Source organism: Corvus kubaryi, unplaced genomic scaffold, assembly GCF_017639235.1.
Source record: "Corvus kubaryi isolate FWS band 111438036 unplaced genomic scaffold, C.kubaryi_AGA036_p1.0 133, whole genome shotgun sequence".
Taxonomy (NCBI): domain Eukaryota; kingdom Metazoa; phylum Chordata; class Aves; order Passeriformes; family Corvidae; genus Corvus; species Corvus kubaryi.
Genome location: NW_024580667.1, coordinates 4073204 through 4087766, shown reverse-complemented (window position 1 = coordinate 4087766; position 14563 = coordinate 4073204). Strand labels below are relative to the sequence as shown.

General features: G+C 47.1%; 1 protein-coding gene across 2 annotated transcripts; it reads left to right on the top strand.

Moving 5' to 3' along the window:
* Positions 1 to 2011: 2011 nt before the first annotated feature.
* NYX (nyctalopin) lies at positions 2012 to 9986 on the top strand. 2 transcript variants are annotated; one of them, XM_042034872.1, is made up of 4 exons: positions 2012 to 3508; positions 3652 to 3744; positions 3926 to 4001; positions 7501 to 9986. In XM_042034872.1, exons 3-4 carry the CDS (start codon positions 3980 to 3982, stop codon positions 8898 to 8900), a joined length of 1422 nt encoding a protein of 473 aa, XP_041890806.1. In that variant the 5' UTR covers positions 2012 to 3508; positions 3652 to 3744; positions 3926 to 3979; the 3' UTR covers positions 8901 to 9986. The 2 variants fall into 2 exon arrangements, with proteins under 2 accessions (XP_041890806.1, XP_041890815.1); XM_042034881.1 differs by lacking the exon at positions 2012 to 3508 and having other exon boundaries at positions 3515 to 3744.
* The last annotated feature ends 4577 nt before the right edge of the window (positions 9987 to 14563 follow it).

Genomic DNA, 14563 nt, shown 5'->3' with positions numbered 1-14563 from the left:
ACCTCTTACCTTCAGTTGGGTGAAATGAGTCCCACCAGCTGTTCTTGGACAAACTTGGAAAATAACAGGAATATTTTAATCTGCAAGAAGCAGTCCCCAGTGATAATTTTAAATCATATCAGTGTATATTCGAGATAGGAGCTACCTACAGATCCTTAAGTCACTATCACATGAAATGCCCCTGGCCATGAAGAAATGGGCTTTTAGAAGCAACCTTTGCACTGAGTCTGCACAGGATTGCCCAGCAAGGCAGACTTGTCCTCACTGCCAGCTGGCGAAGCTGTGCCAAGGTTTATGTCCCCACAGCACACACCTCTGGAGCAGAGTGGGTTCCTTCAATCAGGACTCAATGCTCCAAATTCTTTTGGTGGAAGATCAGACATAAACATCTATTCATTTTTTTTTCAGTGGCAGCTGAAAACTCTGCTGCTTTCTGGTCTTGTGTTGACCTCTGACTTCTCTGAGTTCCCAGAGATTAAAAAGAGCAGGATAGATCATGAGGAGAAGCTCTTGGTGGCAAAACATTTAGCAGCACAGAGCTTCAGTAGTATGTTCTGTAGCTTCTACTTCCAGCCTGACAGCCACAGCAGCTTCCCAACACCAAGCATCTCTAGTGTGCTCAGCCCTCAGCATTAACCACTGTGAGTCATGCTCTAAATAATGCTGAGGTATGGTTTAGAGCCCGTTTGTTTCTTTAGAGAATAAATGCTGGTGTCCTTTATGTACACTCTGGTATTTAAGTTTTCTTACCTAAGACAGCTAGAAACTTCTCCTTTTCAGGCCTCCTTCTGACATGGTCATGCCCTTTCAGGGCCAGGGGTTATCAGGAAATGAATCAGGAGTTGCCAGAGGTTCATGAGGGCACTGGGTGCTCTGCTTGGTGCACTTGCAGTGGTCTGCTAAAGCCACTCACAGAGTGATGCTCCCCGACTTTCCTAGAAATTGGGACCTCAGTTGCCTCCCACTCCCAGCTCCCCAGCCTCCCCCCAGCATATGCTGAGATGTCCATATCTTCTCTGTGCTGGGGGCTGGAGCAAGGCTCCTGCCCATGGATGGTGCAGAGAAATACAGTGCTGCTGGTCAGGCAGGAGCTCCGGGTGTGCCAGCACAGCGTGGCTGGTGGGGCTGTGAGTGGGAAGGCTCATGATGGGGCTGGACAAGGGCTCTTCGCCCTGTTTTACCTCCAGCCATAGCAGAAAATCCAGAGTGGGGCTGGGCTGGCTGCAGTCACTGAGCTGTGTGTGTGAGGTGGGTGCTGCTGGTACAGCTGCTGTCAGAAGCTCCTGCAGGAACAAATACTGTCTGTGCTGGTCTCTGGTGAGACTGCCTGCTGCAGCAGCTCTCCGAGAGGTGTTCCCTGCCAGCCTTCCTCCAGCTCCTGCCGCAGCCGGCTTCGGCAGCATTGCCCCATCCGCACCGTGGCTGCTGATTCCGCAGTAGGCATCTACTGCCACTGCCCCCTGCCCCCAAAAGTGGCTGCTGAGGTGCTCTCAGCTCGCGGTTTACCAAACCCACCATTCCCCGACCCACCAGCCCCCAGCCACCCGCTGTGCACAGCAGAGGCTCCCAGTGCCCTTCTTTGGGAATGTGTTTTGCCGGTCCTGCAAGCTGCCCCTCTGAGGGAGGTGGTTCTGCTGATCACAAAAACACTTCCCGAGGCTCAGTGGTCCTTCATGTCCCATCCCACCAGCCCTTATATGTGCACATGGAAGAACAGCAGCGAGGCACAGGAAGCCCCAAAGTCTCTCAGAAATGTGGTGCCCTGGTGCAGATCAGCCCCTCCTCGTTCCCTGCGAGCAGATTTAGTGCTGCCGTGTAAACCGAGCTGCAGGTCTGATCCCTGGGGAGCTGCCAGCTGGTCACACACCAGTTTGTCCCCAAGTCCCACACACCCTCCTCGCCCACTGCCTCCCACCTTGCTGACAGCCACGTGTGCACCTGGGCAGAGACATGAGTCCTGGTACCCCTGATAAGGGTCTTGCAAATACTGGGGAAGAAAGAAGTGGGAATAGCACTTCACCTCCTCCCCTCTCAGTTTCTTCAGGGCTGAAAGGCCAGTGATCTGCTTTCTGTGATCAGGTAGGTTGTGGCTTCCTGGTATTCCCACGGGAACCAGGGCTTCCAGGGGAAATATCAGCTTCCCCAGCACTGTCGAGGACCCAGCTGGTGCTGGTTCTGTCACCACAAGGTCCCCAGCAGCTTCAGCTCTGTGGTGGAGGCTGCAACGTGCCCATCTGTGGCTTTGCAACTCTCCTTCCTCCTCTGCAAAACAGCGCAGTGCAAAGCACCGAAGTACAAAGCTGGAGGGTTTACAGCAGTGTGGTGGGGAAAGCATCCTTCAGCTAAAATCTGTGCAATATGGGTCACTCCCTGCCCTCCAGCCTGCCCCCAGCTCAGCCTGCTTACACACTGTTGGGACAGAGAAATTTCCTGAGGTGCCAGCTAGATGCCTTAAGACTGAGGGAAAGCCAAACCAAAATAAACCTGATATAGCTGGGTGCTTTAATTTGCAGGAAGAGCTGTGCAGCAGCAGGCTGGTTCCCAGCTGAATCTTTCTTGCTGTATCAAGCATAAATTCATCAGGTATTCCATTTCCCGGGGGGGAAAAAAGAAAAAGCAGAATAATTCACTTGGAAATAAAGAGTGGAGCTATTTTTCCCTCTAACGTGGTGAATGCAATTACCTAAGGCATGGGAGGCTGAGATAACTCACTTATTCAACCCCCACTCTCCAAAGAAACCATCATCATTCTGTCAGAAAAGGCTTTAAACCCCAATTCACATCCTGAATGCTAAAACATCACCACATACAGACGCTGTCCTTATGATTTCCATGCACCAGCTGCTGCATCACAGGCAAAACACACTCATAGACAGGCCAGAATTTATTAGTATCAAGGCCATATACACTGTGCAAGCTCCCTGTGTTTGCTGACACTTTTCCCAGTGCTGTTGGTGCCTCCTTGTCCTTCAGGAGCAATTCCTAGTGAAGCAAAGCACACTGGCATCCTGTTAGTAGTGTGTGAGCCACACTGGGGCTGGGAGGATGTGCATAGGGGATGAGAGTCTCAAGCTGTGTCTGTTTGGAGAGCTCAGTGCAGGCAAGCCATAAGCCTGTGATCGCCCCCAAATTTAATTCCATTTAGGCAGCACTCTCCTACCTCTTCTGCCATTACATAATGGGGAGTGGAGTAATGACTTTCAGCAATGCTGTTTGAGTGGCAGCAGTCCAATTCTGGACTGTATTTTTTTTTTAATAGTGGGGGGAGAGCAGGTTGGCAGAGGGGAGAAAGCATCCGTTTGGTTCATCTGCAATCCCTGTTCTGCTTTGGGAGCTTTAGAGGACAGACACATTCTTCCATCTCCACTAATCCTCCTCTGATACAGAGGATTTTCCTGCCATTAAATGATAGCTTGTGAGAAAAAAATGCCAACTTTTCAGAGACTGACTCGCGTGGCTAAGGGCAGCCTCAGGAGCAGGCGGGAGGACACAGCCACTGCCTGGCCAGGTGAGCAACACATCCGGATGATTTCTGTTGGGAATTTTGGTTTCCACTATTTGATGCTAGGCTGGTTACACTCCTCTGTACCAGCATCTATTTCCTGGGGATAGAGCCAGTCTCTTACTGTTGGTGATCCTTTCCCACCTCAGATGACAGGAACCTGCCCTGGGCACAGCTCGTGGGAAGGATGAGGATGAGCTCCTGAAAAGCAGTGGCACAAAGCTGCAGGATTCCCTGAGAAGGTCAGTGATGGAAGAAAGATTCTCACCAGGAGGGTGCTGTGGATGTCTTCAGTTTGAAAGCGTGTGAGAGAAGAGCGTTTTCCTTCATTTTCCTTTCTAAATGTAGAGCTTTTTGTGGAAAAATGATGCAGGGAAATGAGAGAGGATGAAACCTGTCCCTGTTCTTCCTGTGTGCTTTTAGATCCCTCAAGTTTGCTTGCCAGACCTGAAATGCCACTAGAGAATAATCAAGGTTATGTTTGCCATCATTCTAAATGGTGAGTATGCACTTACTCTGCACTATCCAGTAGTGGATTAGACAGGTCATTTGGAAAGGTGGTGGTTAAATACTCAATTATTGCAATCATTGTCTCTTTACCCTTCTTAAGACTCTGCAACTTTTCTTTTTTGTTTATTTTCCTTTGGTCTCTCACTCTTTCTTCCAAATACTGAGTTACTGTCGTATTTAAAAGAGCAAAACATATCATCTGTGGGAGGAAATGTTTTTTATTCCTTAATGTCACAAATATTTTTGCTGTATTTCACCCTTTTTCTCAAACACGTCTCATTTGAGCACCCTCTGTGTCAATGGGTAGCAGAAATCTTTCAGCTGCTGCCCTGTCTGTGAGCATCCTTTTTCAGGGAAGGGGAAGAAGTAAGGTGGGAAAGATGGGAATGTTTCAGGCTACGTTGATCAGAGGAGATCTGGCCAACATGGGAGAGCTGATCTCTTTTGCCCTGAGCAACAGCTCTCCCGAGGGTTCGGTAGAGTTCAGGTGGAGGATTTTTCCAACTTCCTTTCCAGGAGAAGGAAGAGGTATTGCACAAAGGTTGCATTGCTGAGGGGCTTCTCTGAGCTCCTGTTGCTGGGGGGTATTTTCTCCTTGGATGGTCCTCACGTACTTGCTTTCCATGTCTTGCACAGTGAAAAAATACACTGGTAAACAGAGATCTTAGAAGTCTGCTATGAAATGCCACGAGCAGAAGACCCAGATTTAGCAATTGTGTATAAGGAAAAACAGGCTGGATATGGCTTGGGTGCAGACATTTCCTTTGTTGTGTGATTAGAGAAGAAGCAGGGAGGGGAAGGAGGGGATTTGGTTATCAGCAGGATCATTCCTACAGTGCCCGCTGTATGCACAGCAGTGGGTGGAGGTCTGCTCTGAAGGCCAGGGATGTCACCGAGCTTGGGGCAGCTGGAGCTAAACATGGAGCTTGCTCAGGGCAGCCTCACCTATAGGACAGCCTGTGCACAAATACCCCTCTGGATGTCACCCTGAACCCATAAAAGGCTCCCTACCAGCAGCAACACTTGCATCTCTCATTTTCCAGACAACCACCTGCGGCCAGACATTTGGGAACAGGCAAATCCTTAATCTGTCTGGCCCTCAGTTTATGTAACTGCCTAACAAAAACAACATATGCCCCTGTTGGCACGCAGAGGGTGGACTGGTGCAGAGGGCAGAAAATGAGGCAGCCCCTGGGCAGGCTGCACAAAGAAAGAGCAATCTGAGACCAGCATATTGTTCCCCTTCTTGTCCTTAGACTCCAGCTGTTGTCAGGGGGCCTGAAGGGGACTTTCCTTTAGCTGTGGCTGTTAGATAAAAGCATGGGAAAAAGGGGAAGAGCAGACAAACAAAATGACAACCTGCCTAAAATCCTTTCCACCTCCCAGAGTCCTTCACTATCATTTATCCTTGAAATGATGCTGTTTTGCTAATTCTCCAGTCACAATAGTGTGCCCAGGCATGATGGGACCTGAATTTTGATGAAGAGGCCACAGCTCATCCTTTTGTGGTGGTCTCTCCATGTATCTAAATACCTCTTCTACAATAACCTGGATGGTTTGAACAGACCCAGGCTGGGCAGCTCCTGGGTTGATGCCCTTCAGTGGGGACTTGCCCAACAACTGGTTTTGCAAGTCTGCTTTACCCAGGCAGTGCAAACTCCTAAATACAGTCCCTTGCATGTTGCCTTTTGAAAGGATGGAGGAAAAGCAGGGCAACTGCAGCTCAAACTGTCCTGTACATTAAAGCCTTGAGGACTGCAAAAATAAAAGCTTGATGCTTGCTGAAGCTGATGCTTCCTGGCATATCACCTCAGAAGTCTCTCTTATTAAAAATGCCCATGGGAATACAGCTGTAGTGGGCAATCACTGTGCTGGAAACCACAGGGAGAGGCAGCCCAGCTGCTGGGAGATTCCCCCTCTGGACACTCAGCAGGAATGTGGAGGAAACCCCCCTGATCCCAGGAGTACCGTAATAGAGGTGTCTGTTGGTAAAGCTGTTGGTATCTCATGTTTTGCTCAAAAAAAAAGAAAAAAAGGATTATGTTTGTGTGGGAGCTAATAAAAAAAGCAGAAAACCAGTCAGCAGCAATGGCACCATTTCCTGCTAGTGAGTACATGGAGATTGCTGATGTGGCTTCTCATTTTGCTGAGGAGAAGGTAGGATGTGTCTGGGAGAGCAATTAAAAAAACTGTCTTCAGTTCTTCCTCTCCAATGAGTTTATTTTCATGGAATCAGAGAAAGAGTTGTGCTGGAAGGGACCTAAAACATCATCTCATTCCAAGCCCCCTGCCATGGGCAGGGACACCTTCCACTATCCCAGGCTCCTCAGAGCTTCACCCAACCTGGCCTTGAACACTGCCAGGGTTGGGGCATCCACAGCTTCTCTGGGTACCCTGTGCCACCACCCTCACAGTAAAGAATTTCATTCCTATATCTAACTTAAATTTCCACTCTGAAAGAGGGAAAAACTGCCCACTGCCCAAAAAAATTTTGCATTAAAAAAAAAAATGCAGATGTTTTATTGACTGGATGTTTTTTCTCCCCAAAAAAGCTTGTCTGTGGAGGCTGATGTCTCCCCTTCCTTTTGTTCTTCTCTCGTTTCTCCCCAAGAACTTTCTTCTCTTCCTTGTTGTTCAGCCACCTGTGTGGGACTAACTTAGGAGGAAACAACAGCCACAGACCTCCCATGTCAGGCTGATAAAAGACAAAGTGGCTGCTCCCATCAAACATAAGGCACTATAGTGACTGTCTTGAGAACTGGCAAAGCAGCAAAAACTGTGCTGGAGATGCAGAATTTCTCATCAATGATGAGGCCAGCAGTGGAACAATATCTCTTAGTTTGTTTTCACTCATGCCATTGTACCAGTACACAGTGGGAATGAGTTTTCAAACACTGCATTGCATCTCCTTGAGAGCTGAGAGTTCCCCTTTCAGTGCTACACCAGCTCATGGCTCTGGTGGAGAAATCTTAGATTGAATGAACAAAGGAAAGAAAGAAGCAAAAAGTAAGAATTTGACACACTTTGGGCAGCTAATTGATCTCCCCTGCCCACTGCCAGACTCCGCATACACTGCCCTCCCCTTTTCCACACCCAGGAATGCTGTAACCCACCCACAGCTGCTGGCCTTCAGAGCATCTCTGCCTGCTTCCTGGTGAAACCATGTCCCCATCAGGCCAAAGAGAGACCACAACAGAGACACTGAGAAATACTGAATTCTAGGTGAGCCCCCTCTTGAGGAGAGGAATTAATCGGAGATGATGTTCTAGGTGCCATATATTCTCAGCAGGTTTAAAAAAACCCCAGCAGAAGATTTTTAGGAATTTTACACAAGAGGTCCTCAGTCAGCACTGGTACACAGGTGGCAATTAGCCTGGCTAGAGGGGAGGAAACGACAGTGTAATTTCTTTTTCCTGCTGTGACTAATTCATTTGCTAATGATGCATCCTTTTCTCTCCTGCCACGCCTCTCCTCTGTGGGGACGGCAGTGATCCTTTGGGTCCCACAGGTCCATGGGGTGTGGCCCTGCGTGCGCTCCTGCCCTCCCAGCTGTGTGTGCACACCAGAGCGGAGCTGCTCTGTGCTCTGCGACCGCGCTGGGCTGGGGCAGATCCCCAGCGAGTTCCCCTGCGAAGCCTCTTCCATCAACCTGGACAAAAACAGCATCAAGTTCCTGTCCGAGAGGGCTTTCGGGACGCTGCCTTCCCTCAAATCCCTGTCGCTCAACCACAACAACATCTCCTTCATCACTCCGGGGGCGTTCAAGGGGCTGCCCAGCCTGATGGAGCTGAAGATGGCCCACAACGAGTACATTCGCTATCTCCACACTCGGACCTTCACCGCACTCCGGCGCCTCGTGAGGCTGGACCTGGCTGACTGCAACCTCTTCAACATCCCAGACAGGATCTTCATCGAGCTGCCTGCTCTGCAGGAGCTATTCTGCTTCCAGAACAACTTCCGAAGGATCCCAGGTGCCATCAGGGGCATGGAGAACTTGACCCACGTGTACCTGGAGAGAAACAGGATCGAAGCAGTGGCCTACAACTCCCTGCAGGGCCTGACCAAGCTGAAATACCTGAATCTGCAGGACAACAAGATAAATGTCATCCACGAGCGAGCTTTTCAGGGCTGTCAGAGGATGGAGTACCTGTACCTGAATGACAATTTGATCAGTGAGCTTCCAGAACACTCCTTTGATGGCCTGAGGCGCCTGAAGATGCTCAACCTGGGGGGGAATTTTCTCAGGAACATTTCCAACACCTGGTTCAGGGACTTGGGGGAGCTGGAGTTCCTCTACCTGGACCGCAACAGGATCAGCTACATCGAGGAAGGGGCTTTTGAGAACCTCACCAGCCTGGTTGTGCTGCACTTGAACAGCAACAACCTGACGACGCTGCCCTTCTCCGTGTTTGAGCCCGTGTACTTCCTGGGGCGGCTGTACCTCTTCCGCAACCCCTGGGAGTGCGACTGCCGCATCGAGTGGCTCAAGGAGTGGATGGAGAACTACAGGCTCGTCAGGGATATTCCATGTGCCTCCCCCTCCTCAGTGGCTGGGATTGACCTGATGGACGTGCTCTTCGAGAGGTCTCCCGAAGGTTACTGTCTCGACCCTGTGGAGCTGAACATGACATCTGAGGGGCCGACCCCAAGCGAGGGGCCTTGGTCTACCACAGAGAGCAAGTTCAACAGCCTTATCTCCAAACTCTTGCTCCAGATGGGCCTTCCTGAAGAGGTGGCAAATGCCACCGAAGTGTACAGTAATGCCACGCAGCTGGATGGACAGACTGAAGGGGTTTCTTCTGGCATGGGGGAAGACAGAATCGAGGCTGACTCCTCTTCCTTGTACCTCCCAGCACTTTTTACAGTGATTGTTCTGCTGTGCAAATAGTCCAAGGGCTGTATGGAGCAGGAGCACTGCTTAAGCATTTAGTCCCTGCACCTACTTAGTCATCAGAGAAAAGTTTTTCTGTGGGCCTCTGATACATAATGGGATCCAGATTCTTCCAGGTTGAGTTTGTTGGATCTGGCTCCAGATTCCCCTGGGAGCTGATAGGATGTGGGTCCTGGGTGGTAAACCTGTCCTATGGGTGTCCCAGAGCCTCCTGGATACTCAAAGGAAGATGAATACCACTAAGTTTGAATTTTGCCTAGAGATGTGTGATGTTCCCTTCTGGGAATGAAGAGGGGTCTGTCTTTGGGGTGTTTGTTCCATGGGCCAACTCCAGGTGACCCAGCTTCATGAGAGCAAGATGAGGCAGCAAAACTGGGCCCCTCTTCATGTCCTGACAGACACCCACACCCCTGGCAGGTGCTGCTGAACGATGGGAAACTATTCCTGATTTCCTCCAGCAGGTACAGAAGGGAGCAGGGCAATCCTGGGTAACATCCAGGGATGCAGCATTAGGCCTCATGAAAAGGAGGAAAGCACCTCGGGAGGGCACCTGCCCCAGGCAGGTCTGGGATGGGCACGGTATTTTGGCCTTGACCACAGGCAGGATTTTGATCCATTCTCCCGCCACTCTCCTGGCAGTGGTGCAGGAAGACCAGATGGACCCGTGTTTGTCAAAACATTCTTCTCTGAGGCAAAGCTACTTAAACTTAACCTACTAATTCATATGATTTCAATGTGGTTTTCAATGAATACATTGTTTCAAGGAATACATTGTTTTTATTTGTAGATTGTTTCATGGCATGGCAGCAGGGGCAGAGCATACTGAAGACGAATGCAACCAGGTCCTATGAAATATTTTGTATTTCCACCACTAATATGTACTGTGTAGTGTGTCATATTATTCCATACTGATCATTTTCTTTTAGACGGCATCTTAAGTGTTTTTATCTTTGAAATCTCCAATGAAAGCTGCTAATATAACCAGAAAGAATGATGTTTTATGTATCAAAGCATATTAATAAAATAATTTGATATTTTACTCACAAAAATAAATTAACTGCTCAAACCTTGGGGTTTTTTGGAGATCCTTGAACAATTCTGGTGATTTTTTTTTGTAGGCTACTCAAATGGTGCACATGGATGTCCTTTCATGGCCTAGAGCAAATGGCAAGCTATTTATTGCAGCATAAATACTTTCACTTAGACCCTGACTGTGCTTATGTTTTTCAGCAACAACACTTCAAAATGTAAGTGACTATATAGAACTACACTTTTGTCCGAAAAGATCTACTGCTTTCTAATTAGTGCCAGAGATTTCAAGAGGAAAGCTGAGCACAGGGAAAACCAAGCCTTCCCTGATGCAATGGCTCCTCAGTTATCTGTAGCTCAACCACAGTTTCCCCAGGGAATCAAAATGCCAGATGGTTTGATAAATGCCTATTTGACCTGTTCCATGAACTAAATTCAATGAGTTTGGATTTCCAGGCTATTTATGAATCCATTAATCTTCTTAAGTGCTAAATTCATCTGTGTATTATAAGAGGCTGTTTTTCAAACCTAGTCCAGCCCAGTGCTGTAGAGGCGTATTAGGTTAAGGATGCCTTTACAGGAGCACTATTTCATCCTGTCAGGGGAGGTTTATCAATAGGCCTGGCACAAATGGTAGGACACAAATGGTTGTATTTCACTTCCTATAAGTACGGATGCCTCATGAGCGAATTGTTTTTATAATGCATGTATTCATTTTCTGTGCCAAGGCACATTAAAACTGAAGATCGCCTTACTGTGCAATTGTTGAGTGGCTTTCAAGTCAATCAGTGATTCAAAGATGCTCTTGCTTTATCTGCAAGATGCAGATCTGAACATGAAGCATCTTAAAATGTTGGTTTTAGCAGATGGTGCTGTCAGGCGATGGACAGGAGGGTTGTACCTTGTACTCAACTGTGTGACAACAGGGCCACTGACCTTGGGCATCAATTGTTTAAGTGTCTCTTGTAGTCAAACACCTGCGTGGCCCACAGAGCTTTGTGCTGCTCTGACACAGTCGTGGCTGCCTGGAAAGCGCGTGGCTGACATCATGCTGGGTGTAATGGGCCTTCATCTTCCCCTCAGGGACACGACAGACTCCGTGCTCTCCTGCTCTGAAATCCTGCTCTTCCCTCTGAGCTGAGAGATCGGCAGTGTGTGTTTCCAGTGGCACAGAGCAGCTGGCACATGGGCACTCGGAGGGGATCGGGAAAGGTCTGGGAGCCTGCGATTGCTCCCTCTTTGCTCCTCTCTCCTCTGTGTTGCTCATTCCTTGAGGGGACACTAGAACTGCTTGGTTCATTCTTTCATGATTCTTGTTCCTAAACTCTTAGCAAAGGGCTTGTTTCACTGATTATGTGGGCAGGTGACAACTATAATTATGGTTTTTTTAACAAATAGTTTGGTGATTTTATTTTCTTAGACCGGATTCTCACTGCAAAATTGTGCTTCAGCTGGTAAACCTGAATCCATTGCTGGTTACAAGTCCATGGCTCAGAGTCCCTTCATAAATCAATGCTGTTTTCAAAATCTGCCTCTGGGCTGGGACACCTCCAAAGATGCCAAACCTTTGTCTGTTTGGAATAACTGCAAATATTTTTCAGCAAAGTGGTGCTCTCAGCCCTGCCCTCAGCATGAGGTGCTGGCATTTTGTTTGAAGCACTGGGGAGAGATGGTCCTGAGCTGCCTGGAGTTAGGATACACCTTCTGACTGGTGTTTATTCAGAGAGCTGGTGCTCCAGACCAAAGCACCTGGGAGAAGGCAATTTGTTTTAATGTGTGGTACCTTGTGACACTGCACTGCTCTTCATGGGTGCAATTGGTTTTTATGCTTTACAAGAGTTACTGTTAGAGCAGAAAGGAGAAGTTGTCAATCTAAATAGAGGAAAGACACGATCTGATTTTGAATATAACCTCTGAGTCTCAGAATTCTGTTGCTGTGTTGCACCCCTACGATCATACTCAGTGTTTTAACATGAGCACCTTTATGTCCTCTCTATTTTCTTTAAATTTACAGCTACTAACAGTAGCCCCCTGTGAACTGTAGTTATTGGCAATCCAATCCTGTGGACTGTCATATTTTTCTGCTTTGGAAAGAAACATGAAGTCCAGGACATGAGGAATCACTGTCTTTTGCTAGAAAGGCAGCAGCTGCTGTCTGAGGCTGACAGCTGCTGGCCAGCTGAGATTCAGGAACTTCATGGCCAGTTTTCATGGGTGTTGTTATGTATTTTAGCTAATTCTTGTCTTCACAACATCTGGCTGATAGCTCTTAAAAAAATTAAATTTTGGTTTGTTGGGTTTTCCCCTTGATAATTTTTGTGGTCACAAATTCAATAGGAAGCAAATCAACTGAGTTAAAGTGTCTTATGCCTGGTGTTCCTCCTTTGAAGCATATGAAGCCTTGCAAGAAAATAGCCTGTCATGGCCACTCCTGCACCAGTACAAGCTTCAGAAGACAGGGCTAGTCTGGGTGAGAAAAAAGTGCTTGTAAATGCCGGCTTTTGCAGAGTCAAGGTAGGGGATTATTGCAGAAACACTAAAAATACTGGTCCTTCCTCTTCCCCCACCCAAATCTGATAGAGATTGGTGGAGTTTGAAGGATCTGCTGCAATAACCTTCAAAGCAGTTTTAAAAGAACTTTATATAAAATGTTAGCCATGGAATAAAGACCAGAAATTATAATTAAAAAAAAAAAAAAAAAAAGGTGTCACAAGTATTACTTCAAAGAAAAACATATAGATAATATTGAAAACAAACTTAAACATGTGCAAGATCAGCACCAAAGTTCCATTTCTCATGGGGCAAGGCTGGTATTTTAAACTCTAATATAAAGATGAATACAGAAAATAGGTATTTCTGGACAGAGAATTATCTATGCCTCTTACCAAAAGCCTGATTTTGTTGACCCTGTGGTTAGTTGAACCAGTCTGATCTTGTACTCTGGGGTTAGTTTTAGCCTTGAGTGGGAGAAGTTAATTTCTTCTGCAGTTCTTCTCAACTCTGAACTTCACCACATCCTTTGATTTTTGTTGTACTTCCTTCTTCATCTCTCTTTTAAAGGACTGGTTTAGAGTTCAGTCTTAACTTGCACAGCATAAATCTTACATTCTCAATGAAAAACCCCAAGGCATTTGAAAAAGACCTAAAACTACCATTAGTTTTTCTGTACACACCTGATGGTTTACTCTTCATGCATATTCCATGCATTTGCTGTTTGGATTAACAGCTGATTTCACTTTGTGCTTGCTCAGCACATAAGACAGGGGTTTCGAGCTGTGGCAGGAGCTTCTTGACTTGGCTGTAGGTTTGCAACGAGGCTTTAGGTGTTCTGCCTCCCCTTGTATTCCACACCCTCCTTTCCACTCCTCCTCTCCTCACCTGCTTGTTTCTGCTCCCAGCCAGGACTTGCCTGTGCCCTCACTGTGCTGCTCCAGCAGGGCCAGCTGTGATTGAAACCGGATCACTGCAATGGTCCAGTTAAAACCAACACCTCACCCCTTCTCTCTTTTTTTGATGTTTAGGTTCCTTATATTATTTCCCCTATTATTTTGTAAGTCAGGTTGAGCCATAAGCGGTTAAACTGGGGATAATAGGAATAAAATGCTATTGTTACATCTGAAAGGGGGACAAGCTAAATGGGAAAGATGGTGGTCAATTGCTGCTCAGTTTGCTTAGACTGAGGGCAGACTCACAGGCACAGGGATATTGGGAAGAGGCCTAGGGAGTTCTTGGGCTTTGTGGGGGCAGATCAGGGGGCAAACAAGGAAGCATGGAGTCCCTGGTGGGATGAGGATGTGCTGGACTTACAACAAACTGTGCCATGCAGGCAGGTCTAAAAATATGTGTAAAAATGTAAGTGATTTTACTTCTGGGCTTTTGATGATGAGAACAAGGCTGAGTGCACAGTGCCAGGGTGGGCAAATGTGATAAATCAGTAACAAAGGACAACCAGCCCAGCACACCTAAGTTGGGATGGAATTGGCAGTAGCAATTCCTCACATTGCTGAATGATTATGTCTCAATGTGCTGTGACAATAAGAAATACATCAGACTCTAAGTGGACAGGCACTTTCCTGATGTATGAGACTGGTAAAGAGCCAGAGGGCAAAGCACAGAAATAAATGATAAACTTGCAATCAGACAAAGCTGGTTGTAAATATCTGTGCTGAAACAGGCGATTGATTATTTCAGTAGACAAAAAGTAGCAGCAAATTTGCAGATGCAGGTTTTTTTGGCCAGCAAAGCTTGAAGAAAGTGTTGATGAATTCCAAATTACTTGAAAGTCAGGTAATTTGGAGCTGTAGAATTGATAAAATAGATGTTGGCATATGTAAGGTAATGCATATCAGAAGACACAACCTGAACTGTTCACAGACATGGCTGAGTCTTTTAGGAAAAGGAAGACCTGAGAATTGCTGTGAAGAGCTGGTAGATCAACTGGCATACACAAAAAAATATACTGAAAGTAACAGAGGCTGAAATAGGAAAATCAGCATGTCATAGGTTATTATGCTTTTTACCAGTACATCCAGATCTGGAAAATGTCCAGCTTATGCCTTGGCACATCAGAAAATGTATCAGCAATAAAGTTGGCGACAGTAATAAATGAAACTAAGATTTCTCATAAACCA

Excerpts from the sequence above, each read along its gene's own strand:
- NYX (XM_042034872.1), top strand. The coding sequence starts at position 3,980 with ATGTTTGCCATCATTCTAAATG. Across the intron at positions 4,002-7,500 it reads GTTTGCCATCATTCTAAATG|TGATCCTTTGGGTCCCACAG; the intron begins GTGAGTATGCAC and ends TGGGGACGGCAG.